The sequence below is a fragment of the Cynocephalus volans genome, chromosome 1 (genome assembly GCF_027409185.1).
Source record: "Cynocephalus volans isolate mCynVol1 chromosome 1, mCynVol1.pri, whole genome shotgun sequence".
Taxonomy (NCBI): domain Eukaryota; kingdom Metazoa; phylum Chordata; class Mammalia; order Dermoptera; family Cynocephalidae; genus Cynocephalus; species Cynocephalus volans.
In genome coordinates, this window is record NC_084460.1 from 218,364,142 (window position 1) to 218,386,102 (window position 21,961).

Sequence of the window (21,961 nt, forward strand, 5' to 3'; positions counted from 1 at the left end):
GGTCACACTTTCGATTCTGCCATAAATTTATCATCACTGGCTTCAAATTCGCTTTCAATACTGCCTGTATATGAATGACTTTTTTAAATTTGCAAATGCATGGGTGTTTGGGGATATCATTTTCTTATGACATTTTATTTTTATGAAAATTTGATCAACTAATACGTTGTGTGATTTGTGCTATTTAGAATCGTTGAGATTTCCTTTATGATCAACTATTCTTATTTATATAGTACTTACTACATTTATTTATATAGTATTTACAATAATTTATATAGTGCTTACTCTAAGCCACACACTAAGCACTTTACTAAACTTCATTTATTCAGTTTTCTCAACAACATTGTGTTTTAGGTACTATTATCTTCATTTTGAAAATCAGGAAACTAGGGGACCGAAGTAACTTGCCCTGAATCACATATCAAGTAGAAGAGATGGGATTTTAATCCTAGCAGTCTGGATCCAGAATTCATGCTCTTAACCAACATCATGCTAATTTTTCCAGTCTCATGTATTGCTTTTTTAAAATGTATACCTATAATCATTATAGATTTATGTAGTTCCCTGTGTATTTACAGTATATTAAGCATGTTAGTTCAGATCTTGTATATTAATATCCTGCCTATTTGATTTATCAGCTTCTGAGAAATGTTTGTTGATTGTGGATTGATCAATTTCTCATTATAATTCTGTTGATTCATATGTCAGTTATTTTTAGTATATTGCTAGGTATATCTGTTTTCAGAGTTTTTCTCACTAATAGATTTTTCATTGAATAATTGACTTAACTTCTTTATCAATATGTTCTTTAAAAGAATTAGAGAATCAAATGAAAATAAACCTTAGATCCCAAACAACTTTATCCTTTTGACATGAAATTCAGACTCTCAGTCTCAAAAAATAAGTATTACTTTTGTAACAGCAAGAAAGGCCTCTTATCTAATACAATCTAAACCTATAGTTGGCTCATTGATTAAAAAGATTTATTAAAGCAAAGAATCACTAAAAAATACTTAGATTTAAACATTTAATTTTACGTTATAACATATAAATGTATATACAGCCAACAGTCTTTTCAGATCAAGGACTTTCTCTATTTATTAGTTTATTGATTAGAATACAGCATTGTCTTTTCACCAATAATATAACTGTGAGAAATGCCCTCACCTGTCCAATGCCAAAGGATGGACACAGAGACACGAGGTACGGCAAAGCAAGACTTTAATGGCAGTCTTGCAAAATTGGGTGTCTGATGAACCAGGAACACCCCAAAAGGTTACATCCAGCAATTTATTCCCTTCTGGGGTTCCTCATTGGCTGAGTACTATGGAGTTTACAATCTTCCTGAAGTTTGCCTGAGTTTTATTATTTCCTTATAAGGCATTTATTGTCCCCTTCCCTCTGGCAGAAAGGGGTGGGCTCAAGACGGGTGGGCTCAAGACAAGCGTGCAAAAAAAGCCTGCCAGAAGTCCTGAGGAGGAAGAAGAACCAGGAAATAAAAAGAACAAGGTGATGAGCCACCATCTTGAGAAGTCACCCTAGGGAAAGTGCACTTTCAGAGGTTATCACACCACAAGTTAGTCAAGCAACCCACTCTCCTCTCTCTCTCACCTCATTTGACATTATTTCTTAAGAGGCTGGTATTAAAATTTTGCTTTCAACTTGGTTTTCACAGAAACAATCATTCAGTTTACAAAATATTTTATTAAATTTTTAAATTAGACCAACAAATATTATTGACTCAGACAGCTTTGGAAATAACACAACTGATATTTGAAATCATACAACTGGAAAGAGCAGAGGTAAATAGTCCATCTGTTTTCAAAAGGAAATGCAATTTTGATTAATTTGGTGATTTGTTTAAGTGGAGGTCAGTTAAGAGAGTTTCTTCTGTAATTCAAATCAGAACATGTTCTTTAAGTAAATAAAGGCAAAAATCACTGAAAAGTTATTCTACCTCTGACAGATGTCATTATCAGAAAATAATTACACTGGTGTGAAATTGCATTTATAAGTTAAGATACCAGTAGATAAGCAGTGCTTATGTTAGAGGTGTCATAGATCTGTATTACCAAAGCTGCCTTTAGGTTGTGTGCATAGGGATTCACCTTGTACTACGAGGTTGACATGTTTTTTAAAAGCTATATTTCTTTTATTTATTTACTTACTTATTTTTTCTTTTAAAAAGATGACTGGTAAGGGGATCTTAACCCTTGACTTGGTGTTGTCAGCACCATGCTCACCCAGTGAGCTAACCGGCCATCCCTATATGGGATCCAAACCCGTGGCCTTGGTGTTATCAGTACCACACTCTCCCGAGTGAGCAACGGGCTGGCCCTAAAAGCTATATTTCTTGATATTTCCTAACACAAGTTCTCCACTTTTGTCTGATCAGGCTCTTCCCTGTCTCTTTGTGTTTAGTTTTAGTAAATGTGTACAAGGTTGAGTTGAAAAAATTTAAAGTCATCTTTATAATGTCTGTCAAAGAACAAAACTACAACAAATTTAGTTAAAGATCTCAGGTGGCTTTATTGTCATTCTAGAATCAAGCAACACATTATTCAGTAAAACAGAATAAGTGTTCAAAAGAGCTGAGTAAAATAGGTTGATTTTATAGACAGAAAAAGGCTGAAAAAAGCAGAAACAAAGAATAAAAAGCAGATTGATCATTTCAAAGTTACTTTCCTTGTAAGGTGGAGACAGGAAGACAAAACAGTAGAAAAATAACTGACTAGTTAACATCAAGTTACTTCAGGCTGTCTCTTTTGTGTAAGGATTAAAGCAGAGGGAACTTCATTATCATACCTATTGAAGATTTAAACTGGCCTGTTTGGGAAGTTGGCTGTTATTTCTCTCCCTTGATTTCTCTGAAGGTCAGATCACAACCTAAGTGATATGGAACTTAGCAGGGGTGACTTCATTTTGATTTTCAATCTGGTCTTTTGGGGCATAATGCAGGAACTTAGTCCAAAACAATGGCCTCCTATAATTTTTATTAAACAAGTCTTCCTTGCTTTTCTAGTTCATGTAGAAATGATAGAAATGGAAGGACCACAAAGAATATTCAGTTCATGGGAGGTTCTTCAAGGTTTTCCCAATGTTGGACACAACCTTTAATTTTTTAAAAAATAGTGAGTATTTAAAAACTGTAATAAAAATAAAATCCATACTCAAATGTGTTATACCAAATTGTAACACATCAGAGATCATAAAAGAAAAATAAACTGTTCTGCTAGTTTATATTTTTATGGACTGATAACTAAAGCTTCTCTACAAATTTTTATGTATATATTTGAACTTCTTATGAGCATATGTTTTTATTTTTAAGATTATAACTGGTCTTTTTAAAACTTGGGTCCAATATTATATATCCAAATCAAATTATGAAAGCAAGGACACTGCTGCAGTGTGTGTGTGCCCCAACAAACAAGATGTAGGGGTATCTTTCTGCCATGTACCCTTGCCACTCCTAACAGTTTTGCAATGGCAAGTTAATGTAATGACATTGTATTAAAGAAAGTTTTTTGAAATACCCTCACCCATCCAGTGCCAAAGATGGACACAGAGACAGGAGGTACAGCGAAGTGAGACTTTAATAACAGTCTTGCCAGTCTGGATGTCTGTGAATGGGACAGGCACATGGAAAAGGGCTGTAGCAAGCAATTTATTCCCTAGTATTCAAGCCCCTCCCCCCTACTTCCACATTGGTTGAGTACTACAGGGAGCACAATCTTCCTGAATGACACCTAAAATGTATTACCCCCTTGCTAGGAATTCCTTTGTCTGGGGGCTCAGGACAAGCCTGTGAAAAGGCCTGCTTAAGCCCTGGGAAAAGAGAAACACCAGAGAATGAAGAAAACAATGGGAGCTAGTACCTAATTACTATCTCAAGGAGAGCTCTATCTGTTCAGAGATCCTCTGGGAATGGGCTGGACCAGTCAGACAACTTTCGGGCTGGGCCTGAATCAGTTAAAACACCCTCAGGTAAGTCATTTCTGAAAATGAATCACTTAGATTATTTTCTTAGTTTTCTTGCCTAATTTAAGTTTTGGGTAGTTCTTCCCATTTTTTAGTATTCATGATCAGAATAAAGATAGGTATAGTCATTCAGTTTTGGAAACAAGATTTTCTTTACTCCTCCTTCAAACTTCCAGACCATTTTAATTGCAGAAATTTTAATATTGTCAAATTAGCTACTTTAAAAACTGTTGCCATTTCTAATAGCTTATATGTGATAGTGAGAATTATGTCCATACTATAAAGCCAAAACAAAATATAGAAATGAATTTACTGATGAAGATGATTTAAAACCGCAGTAATCACCTATATCCCTTGATTTCATACTTATTAGTCAAAATAACCCACTATTCTTATTGAGGAATTTTAATAATTAATATTATAATTTGTTCTTATAAAATGAATTTTTACTAACAGTTCTCTTTTTCTATTTTATATAATGGAGGTTCAACTTAGATTTTATTTGGCAATAGAGACTACTGATAAAATAATTTGAAAACTACCAGTCTGGTCCAATCATTAATTTTACAAATTAAGAAGTTAAAGCTCAGTTTAGGTGTCTTGCTCAAAGTTATACAAAACTAGAAAATTGCAGATACCAAACTTTCCAACCCTTAGTTCAACATTCTTTCTATGATTTGTTACCTCATTTCTGAGTTCCTACAATATGTCTAGTTTGTGCCATTCCATTTAGCATTTAATGACATGGTTTGTATACAGGCATTCATTTATTTATTCAACAGGTCATTTTCTGTGTGGCAGGCACTCTTCTAGGCACTGGGGACATCCCCTGAATCTGGAAATTGTGCTGAAAATAAAATAAGAAAAGTAGATTCTATTTAGCCTCCATTCATTTTGGTTGAATATACACCTGGAATTAGCCACCTTGCATGTTTTTGCATACCACTGGGTGGTTTTAAATTATTGTTAACAAGAACTTTTCTATCTATGGTTATATTTTAGGGGAGTAACAGAAAGTTCCTTAGTACTTTGAAAGGTGAGAAAAATGAATAATTCAATTTAAAGCATATTATTTACATGCCATGTACCCGATAATGTGTTTGGCAACCACGAACCCGAAGATAAATGAAACAAGGAATGATTGTACAGTAAAATAGAGTGTTTCAAGTGCTGTTACATACATGTAAGCAGCACTGTAGGTTGAGAGAGGAATGAACAAGTAACTCTAAGCAGGAGAACAAAAGGTTGCTTTGAGAAAGTTGGGAGGATCTTTGAATGCCCAGAGAACGACACATGCATAGACATAGAGTTGTGAATGGTTCAGTCATTTCCAAGAAAGATTAATGCTGCAGGATACTATGGTGTCTTGGGAAGAGAGGTGAGTAGGCTTTTTTAGGCATCGTTAGATGATTGAAGAATAGAAGAAATAAAATGTGAGGATTTCCTATTTTTATGCCCTTCGTATTCCTCATGCTTCTACCGTATTTCTATTCCTGAGTGTTAAGTTCTTTTAGAACGGAGACTGTATTTTGTACTTCTCTATCATATGGTGACTAGCCCAGTGCTGAGCATGACAAGGGTTCAGTATATGCTTAGTGATTAATTGTGCTAATCATTCACTCAGCGAATATTTTTGGCTCCAGCATTTGTAAGGTTCTGTACTCTGTGCTATGGGAAATAAAAAAGATGTGATACAAAGCCAGCCTTCAAGGAGCTGTTGAATCCAAAGCAAAAAATAGCAGAGATTTTTTTCTATTATGATAACTGCTATTTCCCACGTGCTCACCGAGCTTACATTCTTGTCAGAGGAGACAGACAATAATAGGATAAATAGTAAAATATATAATATGTCCGATAGTGATAAATACTAAGGAGAAAAAAATTGGAAAGGGGGATATAAATTATCAGAGAGAGAAAGAGAAGGTAAAGTTATATAATTTCTCTTGCTTCAAGTTTCCTAAATTCCAGAATAGAAAAAATAACAAAAGTACCTGCCTTATAAGGTTGTGATGACGATTAAGTGAGTTAATATATGTATGAAGTACTCAGTGCAGTTCCTGGAAGATGGTAAGATAAATGTTAGTTGATATTATTTATACATTTGGCTGAAATAACTTGAGCACCATAATCATCTTCTTTTTATCACTTACAGACTTCTTTTTTTAAAGAATATAATTTCCAACAGTTTTAAACTACTTTATCTAAAGCTCATTCTTCCTCACCTATGCCTTACTCCTTTTGGCTTCTGCTTACAATGCACTCACATCTAATATTCCTTTCTTATTGAAGTGAATGATCATTCTTTGGTAGTACTTTTTCTAGAAAACAATATTTTCTTATCTAGGTGTCAGTTCATCATTTTTTATTTTAGGCATCAGGCAGGCATCCACATCTTCCTGTGGAAAATATTCATTAATGCTTCATCACTTATCCCATCTCAAGGTTAAAAAGTCTGACAAAATGAGACCTTTATGTTTGCTTACCTGCTAAAAATGAGTACAGTATTGGAAATGTTATTAACAGACAGAAATACAAATCTTCAATATTAATCTTTTCAAACTAAGATAATTTGCATGGATTACGTGAAGTTTTAGGTCTCCTACCAGTTTGTCTTTGCCTCTCTAACCTCTATACATCCGTACAGAATCCTGCCCGCCCCCCCGCCTTGAAAACTAGATTAACTCTTTCTTTGTGCTCATTTAGCACTCCATACATGGCCCTATCATAGCTGATATCACTCGATGTTACAGTTGCCTGTTTTCTTGACTGTCCAACTTTCCACCCTCCACCCCCCAGGCAATAAGCTCCTTGAGATGAGGACTGTGTTCTCATCATGTATGGGTTCTCAGTATTCATCACAGTGCCTCCCACATAGTTGGTGCCCGATAAATGCTTAAAACGTTAAATATGATGCTTGGAGGACCTTTAGTATATCAGGATTATATATCACTTAACCGTGGTTCCACATCCCGTGGTTGCTCCTTTGTCTCTCCTGGCTGTTTTCTGAGGAACAGCACTGCTCAGGCATGCTGCCACATTCCTCTGTCCTGCTCTGGCCCCAAATTATTTCTACTTTTCTAGTAACATTGTAGTCAGAGGCAGGTGGCAGCAAACAACAAACAAAAAACAATATGCTGGCTATCAGGGAAGACCTCAAAGGTGAGGGAAGCCCCATAGAGTAACTATGGTCTGGGATGTGGTCCTTAGCACTTCCAAGATAAAAACTTGCTTTTGCTATTGCTCTCAAGAGTGATAAGCCTATGGGGTCTAACACACACCATTTATATTTACAAGAAATTAATTTGTATATAAGGTGATCTATTTATTTATGTATGTGATTGTTTTTTTGTTTGTTTGTTTGTTTTCAGTGACTAAAATACTTGTACCTGCTACCCTATTAAGGTCACTAACTTAATGATATTAGAGCACCTGTGAAATCTACCAGATAATCAGAAGGTTATCCAATGGACAAGGAAACGGAACACAATAAGTTAGACTGTCCCAAGGTTTATTTTACTCAGGCTGAGGAAGCCATGTCACACAACTGAGTACAGCAATATCTCCCTGATGGCTAGGAGAAAATAGACCAAAGGGTTATAACGTCTCAAGTGCACCTTTGAAAGACCTTATGAATTTTTTTCTTATTTGCTAAAAGAAAACAGTTTTTAAAGTCTATGAAAAAAAATCAGTGGCATTTTATATATCTTAATAATGAATGTTGGTACGATTTGATTCCATAATTCTTTGGTCCCAAGATGAGTTCCTGAGATAATGATAATGTGATAATGCTGATGATGGTGCTAAGAAAGAAAGAACTGTAGAGGACTGAAGTTGGATGGGAGCTCTCTGTACACTTTACGTCCTCTAACTCAAGAATTACCACAGTCTCAGGGCCAACTCAATTTCATTGAGAAAGTTTCCTGGGTGCTCATAGTTTTAGCTGGCTTACTGGCGCTCCTACATGTACTAATAGTGCGTGATAATCTATTGAGAGTTCATCCTCCATCCTTTTGAAGAAACTATGAAGTGTAGGTTAAATGGTCACTTTAAAAAAAATGTATGTCTTGTCAAGGGCTACAGTGAGTTCTTTAACCCTTATCAAGGTCCTTTCTATTTCCAGAAATTGGAAACCCAAATGCCTACAGAGGCCAGGCTGGTGGGAATGAAGCAGGAAGCCACTGCAGTGAACTGGAAAGCCAAGTCCTTGCTGGAGGAGCAGCCTCTGCTCCGTTCCAGATAATTGTTGCAAGGCAGGAATGTTGACTTAATGTTACCACTTTGTCCAGTTTCTCAGGTAAAGCAGGAAATACAAATTTTCATGTGAAATCTTTTTTATTTAAATATTGTCAGTTAATTCACTTATATTATTATTCTCGAACCATGTGCAAAGCAAACACTTCTATAGGTGGGATTTGGCCCAGAGTCCACTTGTTTGTAACTGGTCTTATATTTTGCTTTTCTATTTGTTATATTAGTGACTTTATTTTCTACAGTCCTTGCTTTTCTTCAATATGTCTTCTAAAACACTCTATGCCTCATTTTGTGATATTGAAACTCCCTTCCTCTTCAACCTGAGTACTTTCTACATAAGTTTTCTTTGGCTGCTACATTTTCTCTGCCACCGTCAGCATCCCAGTGAGCAGTCAGTCACATGCTAAATGGAGTTTCCTTAAGACCCTTTTCATCTGACGCCACTAAACATCTACGGGTATTACTACTTCCTCATTTTGTTCCTGATGTGTGAGCTACATAAACGCAATAAAAAATCATTTATTTCGTGGGGCTTAGAGGTTGTATGCTCTTTGAGCTTCCCTTTCTAAAATTCACATGGAGACAATCTTCCTCCTTTTGTTTCTTGGAAGACTTATCAGACGCTTGGTTAAACTGTAGTTATCTTTTACATTTAATTATGTTTGCTGGAGACATTGATTGTGCTTGAGTGTTTCTAGACATTTATACACTTTGAGATAATGTCTTTGGGTTTCTTCAAGGGCTGAAGGGTCATCCTATTTTCACTTTAAGAGTAACTTTATTTTCAAGGTTACTGGAGGGCACATTCCTTTACCCGTATTTGGTACTAATTACTTCAAGTAGGAACTTGGCATCCACTGCCAAATGAATTGAACAGTGCTGAACATTTTAATAGTAAAAGAGTACGGAAATATTAGTTGTTTTGATATATTGCACAAATCCAAACAGGTATAATTCACAATTATTTTATTCTCATAGTACAGTTTTGGGAAAAACAATATTGATGTGCATCATTTTTCAACAATGATTTGACCTGCATATACAGTATTAAGCTGCATCTTGATTAGCCAAAATACTAATAATGCAAGGATAAAATATGAAGATTACCTCTTAAACTTGCTTAGTGTACTCTTAAATAGATTATGTAAATGCAGACAAGTATTTTTTATCACTATTCCCTATGAGAAACTTCACCATACTGCAGGAAAGCAAAAAATAATGCTAAGGACTAATATACAGATATAAATCATAAACAATTTTTTCTTCAGAATTAAAGTGAGTGTATAAATTAATTCACAGAAGTTCTGGTGTAACCTGTTACTATTCTTCAGAACAATTCTCTAAATTGTTTTTCAGCTTATGTATTTGAGAGTTGGTGATTATTCACTTTTTTGCTTTTAAGAAGGGAGGCATAGTAAGCATTTTCTACAGATGCATGCAAACCCTCACTTTCCACTTCCTGGTATATTTTTAAAGGTACAAAGAGAAGCCTTAACTTGAAATTCTGTGTCTCAACTGCTTTTTCTTAGCAATCATGTAGGATGGCAAGGATAAAGAGAAAGCCCAGTTATGTGTAGTAATTCACGTGAAGAAAAAGAACTGAATATCATAAGGGAGAATTACAAGGGGAACCTAATTTAGACTTGGAAAGCCAAATAAAGTTTGGAGAAACCAGGGAAAGCCTGTCTGAGAAAGTGATATTTAAGCTGCAATAAATAAGAGCTAGTTTAGTGAGGAGCAGTAGTGTGGAGATGACAGTTGGTACTCCACACAGTAAGTAGGAGTGACACCCAGAAGCATTTTAGAACCAGTCAAAGAGATAGCTTTAATTTTTTTTCTAGTATTTAGATCATTTAGGTTAATGCAGTGTTCTGACTCTCTATATCTTTTTCTACATTTGGCTAAAACAGGAAGAGAAAGAATAACATTATGCTGGACACAAAGCTTTGGATTATTTCTAATAAAAAGCTTCCCTAATGCTTTTAAGGATCAAGAAAACATTAATTAGCTGTTCTGTAGATATAACACTTAATTTTTTAGAAATAATATATTTCCTGAATACAGAGTTGGTATATGTTTAGTATAGAAAAATTTGAAAATACAGAAAAGCAATGAAGAAAATATGTTTCTACTACCAGTGAATGTATAGTAGTTACTAGGAGGATGGTGCTGCTCTATTCCTATATCTATATAAATAGTAGCATTTTTGTAAATTAAGATTATAATTATGCATGCATCTTTGTAGTATGTTTTTCCACCTAACAATATCACGGTCCTTTCCCAGTGCTATTATATTTTCTATAACATGATTTTAATAGCTATATAAAAATGATAACAATTTGGATACTTATTATGTCCTAGGCACATACATATTAACTTATATTTTTCCCAGAACAACCCTATAAGGTAGTAATCTCTATTTTATGAGGAAAAAAATTTTAAAACTTGCCCAAAGTCGTAAGCTAATAAAGGGTAGAGCCTAGGTTCAAACCCAGACAGTCTGACTCTAGAGCATACGCTCTTAACCAGTAATGCTACATACCTCTCAATACTGCAACTGATTTAAGTTAAACCCTATTTTAGACTTTTCATATTGTTTCAGCTCAGCTGGGCCAGCTCATCCCTGTTCCACATGTTGTTGGCTAGGCTTACTTACATGTCTGGGGCCTCAGATGGACTGGCTGGAGAACAGGACTTCTCTCTCTCTCCACATGGTCTCTCATCCTCAAGGGGCCTAGCTCAGGTGTTCACATGGCAATGGCATTCTAAAAAACAGTAGTGTTATATACAAGGTCTCGAGGTTTAGGCTCAAAACTTAAACAGTGTCACATCTATCATCCTGTTGGCCAAAACAAATCACAAGGCCAGCAGAGATTCAAGGTATGAAGTAATAAATCCCACCTCCTGATGAAAGGAACTGCAAAATTTTTGTGGCCATTTATAATCTATCACACTCAGCATTAGTTCTCTGAAGATTTCTATGTGACTAGAATGTGTAAATTGCTGAATTTTTGTAGCAAAAAATGGTCTGATATAAATAAACTTCCTGACCATAGATGAGCACAGGCCAGGATGCTTGCTACCTTGACTCAGGACTGGCCTCACTCTCAGAAGCCAGTCCCTATACCTTCAGAATTTGTGAAAAATGTAGCCTTCCTACATGAATATGAAGGTAGTGAATTTTAGACTCTTCTGCACTGTTAAAGGGCAAGGACATCTGAAACTAGAGAACTTCAGTTAACAGAGCAAGAAAGATGTGCTTATTTGGGGTATCCTGATACAACTGCATGAAACAAATGTAAATGTGCTCATGGTAGTTTGGGCGAGTAAGTGAAGCCTGCCAGAGGTACTGGGATTTTTACAAAGGGTGTATCTGAGAAGTATGTTTTTGGAAGAGGTGGCTACACAGTGAAGATAGCCAAATGGAAATAATAATCAGAGTGAAAATAGGCCTAATTTATTGCAAGATTTAAAAAAATGAAAGATATAAGTGCAAGATAAGTATGCTCATAAATAAAAATGCATATCTTGAATAAATAGGTGAAAGGAGAAACTGATGGGGGAAGATTGGCTGGGAGGCTGGCTAGGTGCTGTGAAGGAGCTGCTTGAATGACTGATATGGGGGTGAAAGATCATTGGAAAGGGGAAATGTCATTTAGGGTTACTCTAACAAGCATAATTTTATAATGATGGAAAGATTATGAGTATATTCACTTATTATCTAATCAAAGGATAATTATGTTATAGACACTCAGACTTTACTCTCTAAAATGCTAATGCTAATGTTAATGTTATTTTTTAACCCAATCATATCTGTTGTTGCATGTATATACTGTTTTAGAATTTAAGTATATATAAAAAAATAATAAAAATAAAGAAAGAAAGAAAGAAAGAAAGAAAGAATTTAAGTATAGAGGCAGGTTTTATGTGGGACTTGTTCTCAATTGGAGAACATGAATCATTCACTCTTGCAAATATAGGAATGAAGTAGACTTATTTATCTTTAAATAGTTCATCAGCTCAGTTGATAATCATAGTGTAAAAAGTATAAATGATGATTTAAGCTTATATAACATATCAAATATCAGTGTTTTACCTAATTTACGTAGTCCCATCTTGTTAAATCCGTAATTCATTGGGGTTAATTCTGTCCCACTACCTGTCCAAGAATCCCCACTGAGCACAAGATCAATGATGTGATGTTATTGTAACATTTTAATAGGATTTACTCGTATCACATGACTAAACCCCAATTCATTATTTTACCATTAATCAAGTGTGTTTGGCATTATTTAGAAGAATTTGTAAGATTTGACATTATTCAGAAAAATTTATGAAGAATAGCTATTATTTTTATGATGTCATATTCTCTGATATTTAGTCTTCGTGGTGTTTTGGGTATAACTTTTAAAGTACACATTTAAAACCACATAAAGTAGTGAGTGCATTCTTAGGTTGACAGGTATGTCAATAAAGCAGATTGAGAGAAAAGGACTATTGCATTAATTAGCATCCTGTTGAAATATAAGTTTTTTATATTGTTGCATTTATTTATTTTAGTGGTTCCTTTACTAATCCATTTAAAATGTGTATATAAACCACTTAATAAATAAAACTCTGATGCACTTTACAAATAAGGTTTAAAGTTAGCATATTAATCTTCTTACAAATCCTATCACACTTTTTCTACACAGAAATTATCACTCAGAAATTGTGAGATCATTAGGGACAGATCTAGAGCAGATGGTTCTTTTTTTATTTTGTCAACTTATGTACTCACTGGATTCTTTTAAAAACCTCTCTTTCATTTTATACACATGTATTGCTAAAATCTTATAAGCCTACAATAGTAAAAATCAGAATATAAAATTATGTTGACTGACCAGAATATGCATAATCTTCAGGACATATTTAAGCATCTACTACATTACAGGACTATACCGGGAACTGGGAATATAGGAGGGACAAGGTCCCTGTTCAGACAGTGTTTGCATTCTCATAGGGAGACATAGTAAACAATTAAATGATAAGTAATAATAATAATCATATATAATAAGAGGTATTAGTGAATTTACAATGTGTGAGAGAGTACCTGGGGTTTATATTATAGTCTCTTTGAGGAGGTGGCATCTAATTTGAATTCTGAATGGTCAGAAGAAGCCAATGAAAAGAAAAGCAACTCACTAAAATTCAATTCATCAAAAGCCGATTTTCAGAGACTAATTTGCATATTGAAAGGAAACAGGAAAAATGAAAATATTGTGTAATTGTGGGAGATATCTCCCTCATAACACACACACACCTTTGAATTTCATTATCGTTACTATAGAGTTGTTTGTGAAATAAATATAAATTAAGCCCTAAGTATAAGATCTATCCTGGATCCTGAGTGTTAGTAAGATGGAAGTGCCTTTGATAGCACAATATCTTTTCTGTTTTAACCTGTGTTTACCTGGGCTTACACGAAGCCATATAAACAATGTGGCTCTTTAGGGGAGGCGAAGGGAAGATGTTGTGGAATATATGGTTTTTGAAAAGCATAGTAATATTAAAATGTTAAATCTGGAAAACAGCTTTTATAATACAAACTATAAAAATAAAGCTTTACTACATCTTGGATGATGGGTCCTTACAGAAGATAAAATTATTAGAATCTTGGAGGCAAGTAGAATAGATTTTAATGTTTAGCAAAACAAGGCATGCATGAGTTTCAAAAGTTTGAGAAACATGGCCTGAAATGCTTTCCTAAACCTACCTTCCTGGCAGTTTAAGAAATGTATCAAGGTCCCTAAAATTATGCAATTCTATTTTAGCATATAATTCTAAGTGAATTATCAAGACAGGCATAGATTTATGTACAGAAGTATTTCTCTCAGATTTATTTGTAGTTGTGAAAGTATGGGAGAATTTTCTGTGTCCACAAAGAGAAAGTAAGTACATAAGTGGTATACATCTATCAAAAGAAAAATCTATCCAGCAATTAAAAGCCATGTTTTGGAAAAATATTTAAAGCCATAGTAAAATGTCCAGGAAGAAAAAAAATACAAAGTGGTAGTGATTCAATATTTAGAAGAAAAAAGACATATTTATACATAGAAAATATTTGGAGTCAGTATAACTACTTGGAGAGCAATTTTTCGGTGCCTGTAAAGTTGACAATACGCAGACCCTACAACCCAACATTAATATGATATATACATCAATAGATGAATAATTGTATAATCATATCATAGAATAATATTTAGATGTTAAAAATTAATGAATTGGACCTAAGTATCTACAACAGAGATAGATCTATATATCTCTCCAAATAATATAGAATTTAAAAAAGCAAATTGCAGGATTATATATATTGTATAGTAGTATTCATGTAAAATGTTAAAACACACATAACAATACCAATATTGTTTACATATACACATACGGCCTGGAAGGATACAAACCAGAATCATGATGGTGGTTGCCTCTGGGGTGGAAGGAAGGAGAATGGGGCGGAAAAGGGAAATGGGGTTGGGATGAAGATAGTGCTTAACTTCATCTGTAATGTTTTCTATGTCTTTTATTTTAAAAAATAAGCAAAAATGACAAAATGCTTACACTGTGAATATAGAGTGGTAGTACATTATTGTTTATTAAACTCATTTTTATATGTTCTTTTAAAACTTTATAAAAACAAATGAAAGAAAATATATCAATGTTTGCAGTGGTTATTATATAGAAGTGAGATTATGGTTCAGTTTTTATTTTCATCTTCAAACTTCTCTGTACTTTCCAAGTTTACAAAATGAATGTTGAGAAAAACCATGCCACTCACAGACAATTGATAACTATACAGTTACTGGACCTCTGTGTGAGGGGTTCCTAAGGCCCTTACAATTGAGCTGCCTCTAGAAGACTGAAGTATCAGCAGAAAAGAGATGACCCATCCCCACTCCCCAGACAAAAGGAAGTAGAGGGCTGGCTGGCTGCATGCGAGATGTGAAGATGTAAAACCAGCCTTGTCCTATAGGGAAGGGGAGGCAGGAGCATTAGGGTGTCAAATTTGAAAGGGCATCAAACTGAAACAAGCATCAGAATCACCTAGAGGGCCTGTAAAAAAAAAAAACAAAAAACAAAAACAGATTGCCCCAGAGTTTTTGATTCAGTAATTCTGAAACTGGGCATGTGAGTCTGCATTGCTGACAAGTTCCCAGGTACTAATGGCAAAAATGATACTTGTCACAGGACCATGTTTGAGAACTGCTGGTTGAAGCAAAACCCAGCCATCAGATATTTGTATTTTTGATTACTGAAATGTGAAGCAGATATTTGGCAGGAATCATGCCAATGTTATTGTCTGGAAGATCCACAAATTACTTAATGGAGCAAGCAAGCCAGTCTCAGGGAAGCCGGAGCCACATGCAAGAGCAGAAGACAAAAAAAAACAAAAGGCATCAAATGGTCAGAAAGCTCAAAAGGAGGGAAAATGAGAATGGGCTTAATCTAATGATTGGAGACCTCTGAAAAGATTTCTTTGGAAAAGCAAGATAATAAAACAGGCATGAAAAGGGACAGTAAAAAAGAGGTTCAGTCATCAGGGTCTGTTGCTGTTTCACAAAGCTGGGAGTCCATGACGGCACAAAATTCATACCTTTTTCGCAAGCACTGGAACTTCACTTACAAGGCAAGGAACTCCTTGAGAACACGGATTGACCCTTCCTTGTTTCTTCCGCCCTTCCTTCCTCTTTCCTTTCTATCCTTCCACATCAAGCAGCTTATTAGTGCCAAACATTACTCTGTGTTTTGCATAAAGTGGTACCTTACTGTCTTAATCCATTTGGGCTGCTGTTACAAAATACCGTAAACTGGGTGACTCCAAATCCAAGATCAAGGTACTGGCAGATCCAGTGTCTACTGAGGGCCCATTTTCTGGTTCACAGATTGCTCACTTTTCACTATAACTACACAAGGTGGAAGAGGTCTCCCTTGGGCCTCTTTTGTAAGGGCACTAATCCCATTCATGAGGCCTCCACCCCGATGACCTAACCACCTCCCAAAGGCCCCACCTTCTAATACCATCACTTTGGGTGGTTAGAATTTCAAACTATGAATTTTGGGGATGACACAGACATTCCAACTGTAGCACTTAACCATCTTTGTACTCAGCACCTAGCACAGTACCTAATACATAGTAGCTGTTCGCTAACTGTTGAATGAAATGTGAATAAACATATACATGATCAGCAGGAGTCATGGTCAGAGGTGCAGTGAATGGAAGACAGAAATAGGTTGTCATGCCTGCAAGCGGGTCATTTCTGTGAGAAGCATAGCACAGTGGAATGGGCTGTTTCCTACATGCCTGCCAGCTTTTGCCACACCCATACCCATGGTTCCTGGTCTTCAGTTAAATGAGTATATGCTTCATCACTATATCTTTAACTTGTCTCAAAGCCAAGGTTGCAAATAAGGCATATGCCTGAATATGTGATGGCTTTTACTGTAAGTCAATCTCCTGCTTTCCTAATGAGGAGATACAAAAAAGGGTTTCAGGCCAACTTAAACATGTGGACTTTTAGGAATGTATGTTAAATAATTACATGTCTTTTTACACTGTTTGTTAATTAATTGAATTATACATGCATATTTAAGCACATGTCTAAAATGATATATTTTTTTCATTCAAATTTTATGAAACTGTTTTAATTTAATACTTGCATATGATTCTTCAGGCATTTAACAGTTTTCCAGAGCATATCATCTTCACTTCCATTAAGCTGTTTGAAATAAAGTATTTTTTGAATTTTGGGTGGTGATGTCACTGGACATTTTTATCACAAACCACAAGTCCCACTCATATAACACTAGGATAAATTTTTTTTCATTTGTTCTTTAGTGTAGTTTCATGAATCCCACACACTAGATACTAAATTGATCATAAAAAGGCTTGTTTACAACAAATAATACTAGCAACTGTGACATCACATTCTCCACACGATTAAGTGGTACCTTAAAAATTTACTTGCCATTTTTTTTGTTTAACTGCTCCATCAAGATGACCTCTATAAGTATTCCACACTAGCATTGATTACTGCTATTCCATGTTAGTATGTCTTCCCAAAACAGCACCTTATGACTTGATAAAGGAATTAAGAGAGCACACCATGATATAAAAGATTTTGTAAATCTTGACTATAAAGCAACTCCCACTCTTATATGTATTATCATTGGGGAAAAAAAACCTTTCATATTTGGAAATATACTATAAATTTATTTTCTTTTAATTTTTCTTAAAAAATAAGAACTTTTTCTTCTTTAAGCCAATATAATGATTAGAGAAGGGGTATATAATATTAAGGAGTGATCAAAATGTGATTGGATTAACACACAACTTTCTGGTTTTCAGGTCATTAGAGGTGATGGATATACTTTTATATCAAGTTAGAAGAAGGCTCTGTGTGTTTGTGTATGTGTGTTGAATGCAATAATTATGGCTGTATCTCTAGTAATTATAAAGTTGCATATGGTGAAAACTAAATAAATTGGTTTAACTGGAATAAGTGGATCAAGTTGGAACTAAAAAACAAGTTGAATTTGACGTGATTTTGATGGCAGAAGACATCAAAGTGGTTGGGTACACTTAGTGGTTTATTCTATTTTAGAATTGTGCAGCTTTTCAATTTTTCATTATTACATATACACTTTACATATTTACATATGTTTCAGGCTACATTATTGGAATTTTGGAGTCATGAAAACATCAGATGAACCAACCTGCAACACCTTGGATTCAGATTGGAAGATAAAGAGAAAGTTTAAGGAATGTGGCCTATAAAAAGGCGGGTAGTACCTGGAAATATTAACTGACTCACACTGTAAAAATGAGACCAGTTTCTAAACAATAGAGGCTATTTTAGTCCAACATCAAGGTCAAGACAAAATGTTGAACTAAAAACTTTACACTCCTCCTCTCCCACTTCAGACAGGTACCAGCATTGGTGAATTATGATTTTCCTTAGTCGGAAGCACTCATTGTTACCCATGTAGACCATCCTTAGGAATTAAATATTAGTTATTTAATGTAGATTATAATGGGAAACTGATTTTTTCACAATGGCAGATTTCAAGGACTTGGTTCCAAACTGAGCCGAAGCTTCCCAATGCATTTTGTACAGTCTGGGAAAAACTGTGCTGCACTGGCCCATTTTTGAAGGCCATCATGCTCTGTAAGATAAGGATATCATCTTATTGCTGATACCTTTGGAGAGTCTCAAGCAGACACAGAAAATGAATGGAGGCAAGGAGTGTGACGGAGGGGACAAGGAAGGAGGTCTTCCAGCTATACAAGTTCCTGTGGGTTGGCAGCGTCGTGTGGATCAAAATGGAGTGCTTTATGTCAGGTGAGCTCTTATTGTTACTGTGTTACCTCCAAAGTTGCGGTCCCAAGATTAAGGAGGCAGAGTCTGTTCCTCTTAGAGGGAACGAAGTATTGTGACTGACATTATCTCAAACAAATTTGAATAAATGACCTTCGTGCTAGAAATGTAGAAGTGTTTTTATTCTGTACTGTTTTGCAATGTAAATTGCCTTAGACTACCAGAGAGAATTTTTATGCATTACTTGTGTTTACATAAGGTGTCATTCTGCTTATCTCTGTAACAGAGATAAAGAAAAATATGAAGATTTCTAAAAGAAACATAAGCGTCATTACCACATTCACAGAAGAATATAAAAATATTGGAAATAGGCCCATATCACTTGACAGTATTACTGTCTCCTTCAGAGTGCTTCAACTGGCTTTCCTGATAATAAGATTGAGTGGTTTTTTTTTTGTCTATAGGCAATTTTAATTATTAGACTTATTAATGCCTGATACCAGCTAAAAATAGTTTTCTTATTTTTCTTCATAGTTTTTAATCTGTTTTCTTGTATATAATAGTAAAAATGAAAAATCTTAATGGAGATGGCTCTTACAAGTAAAAATCATACAAATAAAATGCAAATGCCAGCTCTTTTAAATTTTGATTTCTTGTAGAACAAGTTGGATGGAATAACTGAACTACTGGCAAGAAGCTTTAGACTTACTTATTAAATAATTAGCATCTAAGTTCCTTACTTTGTAGTTTTTTAGTAAGTACATGAAAGGTTAGGATACCATAAATCAATCTTTGTAATGTAATTAAACAACTATTATAATTAGAACTTTAAAAAGATATCACATTGCATCATTAAATTAATGCTATTACTTTGAACATGGCTATTTGTATCCCAGCTTCAACAGAATTCTCCAGTTCTGCAAAGATGTATATATATATGAATGAGGTTTTTCTGTTATGTAAACACATGACTTCATGCCATAACAACTCAGAAATTCAGTTCAGATTCTATTCTGGGTTGGTTTGTTTTGTGTAAGGTATTTCTTGAGGTAAATTTAATTACCATCTGAAATTCTTTTGTCACATAATTTATTTTGTTTCTGTAATATTAAAGATGTATTCTATATTAATTGGGATAAAAAGATATGAAAGCGGGGAACACGGAGCTCATGCTCTGGTAGATAAGATGGAGGACACAGGGGATCATTTTCTCAAAGTGTTCCTATTACCAGTGCTGTTAACAAACTTCCAAAAATACTTTGTTATAAATATAATATAGCAAGAGACGAGTGTTAAATGTTTATAGTTATGGTTCTAATCTGTAAACAGCAAACGTGTATCCATCTTAGAGCAAGTGACTCTAAAATCTTGATTTTTTTTTTTTTTTTTTAACTTCATCTTCAGCCTTATGAAAGAAAAATCAGCTTTTCAGATTGCTGAGAGCAAAAACCAAATTAAGTCTGGGAATCAAAGCTCAAATGACAGGTCTAAGAATCTGCCAGTTATCTTGTTCATGATGTTCCAAGTCTGACTAGACTTCACTATCTGACATTCCTGTTAGTATGAATTCTCCAAATCCAAATCTGTACACTAAGAATTATTTTGGAAATTAAGGTACATGTAAGGTAAAGCACTTCTAAATTAAATAAAGCCAGCATGGGTTTGATTTGTTTATCTATAACTGGTTAAATTACTACTTGAACATACAGAGGAAGTTAGCTCTCTTTCTATAGCTCCTTCTCAATGTGCAGTTTGCTAGTAATTTTTACGTTAGTCTCCAGCTGCTCCTGCCTCACAGTGGCATTGAGGCTACACATTAAATTTTCCACCTGCTTTCAATCTTCTAAGCTTTATCTATGCTCCAAGACTTGTAACTATTTTCTATATTAATTATTACTCCCAAAAGTTAATTGAAGATCTACAACTGAAGGAAAGAACCCAGCTGACTGATTGAGAGGAAGTGTTTTTGATGTGTCTGGGATAGCGTACTCTTAACAAGATTCAGGAATTCTTGTCTTCAAGTTTAATTTTGCAGTTAAATTCAGTCCATACACTTTCTTTTAAATAAAATGTTGGGCAGTTTCTTTTCATCAAATTCATGAATTCTTCATGTGAAAAATCAGTAAGATACTTTTTTGGTGACTTTGTTTTATTAAAATTTTCGGACCTACAGAAACATCTTACTGCCCCTCCCTGCTGTTGTGGAACTGTGGTCTATAATATGGGAATTATTATTCTTTGTATATCATCATCCGATAAAAAGTAGCCTACATAAATGAGTAATTAGACGAAGTTGAGGATTTTCATTCAGACTTTCTACATGCGAGAGTCACTTGTATGATTATCCATAATCAAAATACGAATTGCATTTTAAAGCTGGTTCATTTATAGATAAAAACTACTACCTGTGTTTTTGTAGAGACAGAATAATCTATGTCCAGTAGTGTAATGCTTTGTATATGAAATGGAGAGTGTTGTCGCTGGGTGAGTGTTGACCAGACTTAAGTGAAGTTTTGGTAAATAGTCATAAATAGGTAGTCTGAAATGAAAAGTATGTAATAATTTCAAAGCATAGTATGCATTTAAGTTGTAAAATTGACATATTGATAATAAAAGTCCTAAAATGAAAATTGCCCTTTTTAACTCCCCTTGTAAATAAAAATCAAAGACTTACCCTGTCATCTGAATTAATGCCTAAACTGTAGATTTGAACTTGATCAGTATTCACATATCGTGACTTTTGTGACCTGAAGAAAATTAGTAACATTGAAGCACCTTCCCAATTACCAGCCAGAAGAACTGCAAGGCACCTATCTGCCACCTAAAACCATTTATCCTCAAAAGTTCTCCATCTTTTGTCAGATCTGCTTGATTCCCTTCTCTTTCTCTATATGGTTTGGCTCTTCGGTATAATTTAATTTGGGCCACACTGATCTATCTTCAAAGAAACACATGGGTGAGGAGGAGAAAAGAGAAGCCCGCTTTTACATAGGAGCAACTTGATTCTAGACTCCAAAGTACAGAGAGAAAAATTTGTTAGCTGCAACTTTCTGGTTTGAACCCCAGCATGTTCCTAAATTTCAGTTTTCTCTCAAAGAGCTTTAAAAGTGGATCTTCTAGTTTAAAATGATAGTGATTACTTTTATGTAGTTTTCTCATTCCTATTTCTTTCTAGGCTACTTCTGTCCTTTCTTAAGAATAGCATTTTTCCCATATTTAGTCCACTCTTGGTTTTCAAAATAATTTTATTTAATTTTCTATGAAGATCTGTATTTTTCTGAGAAATATTTTGGTTCAAAAGAAAGAGCAATGTTAACGGCTATAATTTCATAGCTAACATAATATTGACAAAGAAAATGCTTTTGCCTAGTGGGAAAGTA

The 21,961-nt window shown here is 34.6% G+C and overlaps 1 protein-coding gene across 4 annotated transcripts in view; it reads left to right on the top strand.

Moving 5' to 3' along the window:
- MBD5 (methyl-CpG binding domain protein 5) overlaps positions 1–21,961 on the top strand; it is a 130,692-nt gene that overhangs the window by 58,871 nt on the left and 49,860 nt on the right. Inside the window, exons 1-4 of one of the 4 annotated variants that reach the window (XM_063113358.1) lie at positions 3,863–3,984; positions 8,099–8,272; positions 17,932–18,191; positions 18,326–18,605. In XM_063113358.1, coding sequence (XP_062969428.1) covers positions 18,493–18,605 — 113 coding nt within the window. In that variant the 5' untranslated portion in view covers positions 3,863–3,984; positions 8,099–8,272; positions 17,932–18,191; positions 18,326–18,492. Of the gene's footprint in view, positions 1–3,862; positions 3,985–8,098; positions 8,273–17,931; positions 18,606–21,961 lie in introns of those variants that run through there. The other 3 variants (XM_063113351.1, XM_063113356.1, XM_063113363.1) reach the window with 3 other exon arrangements.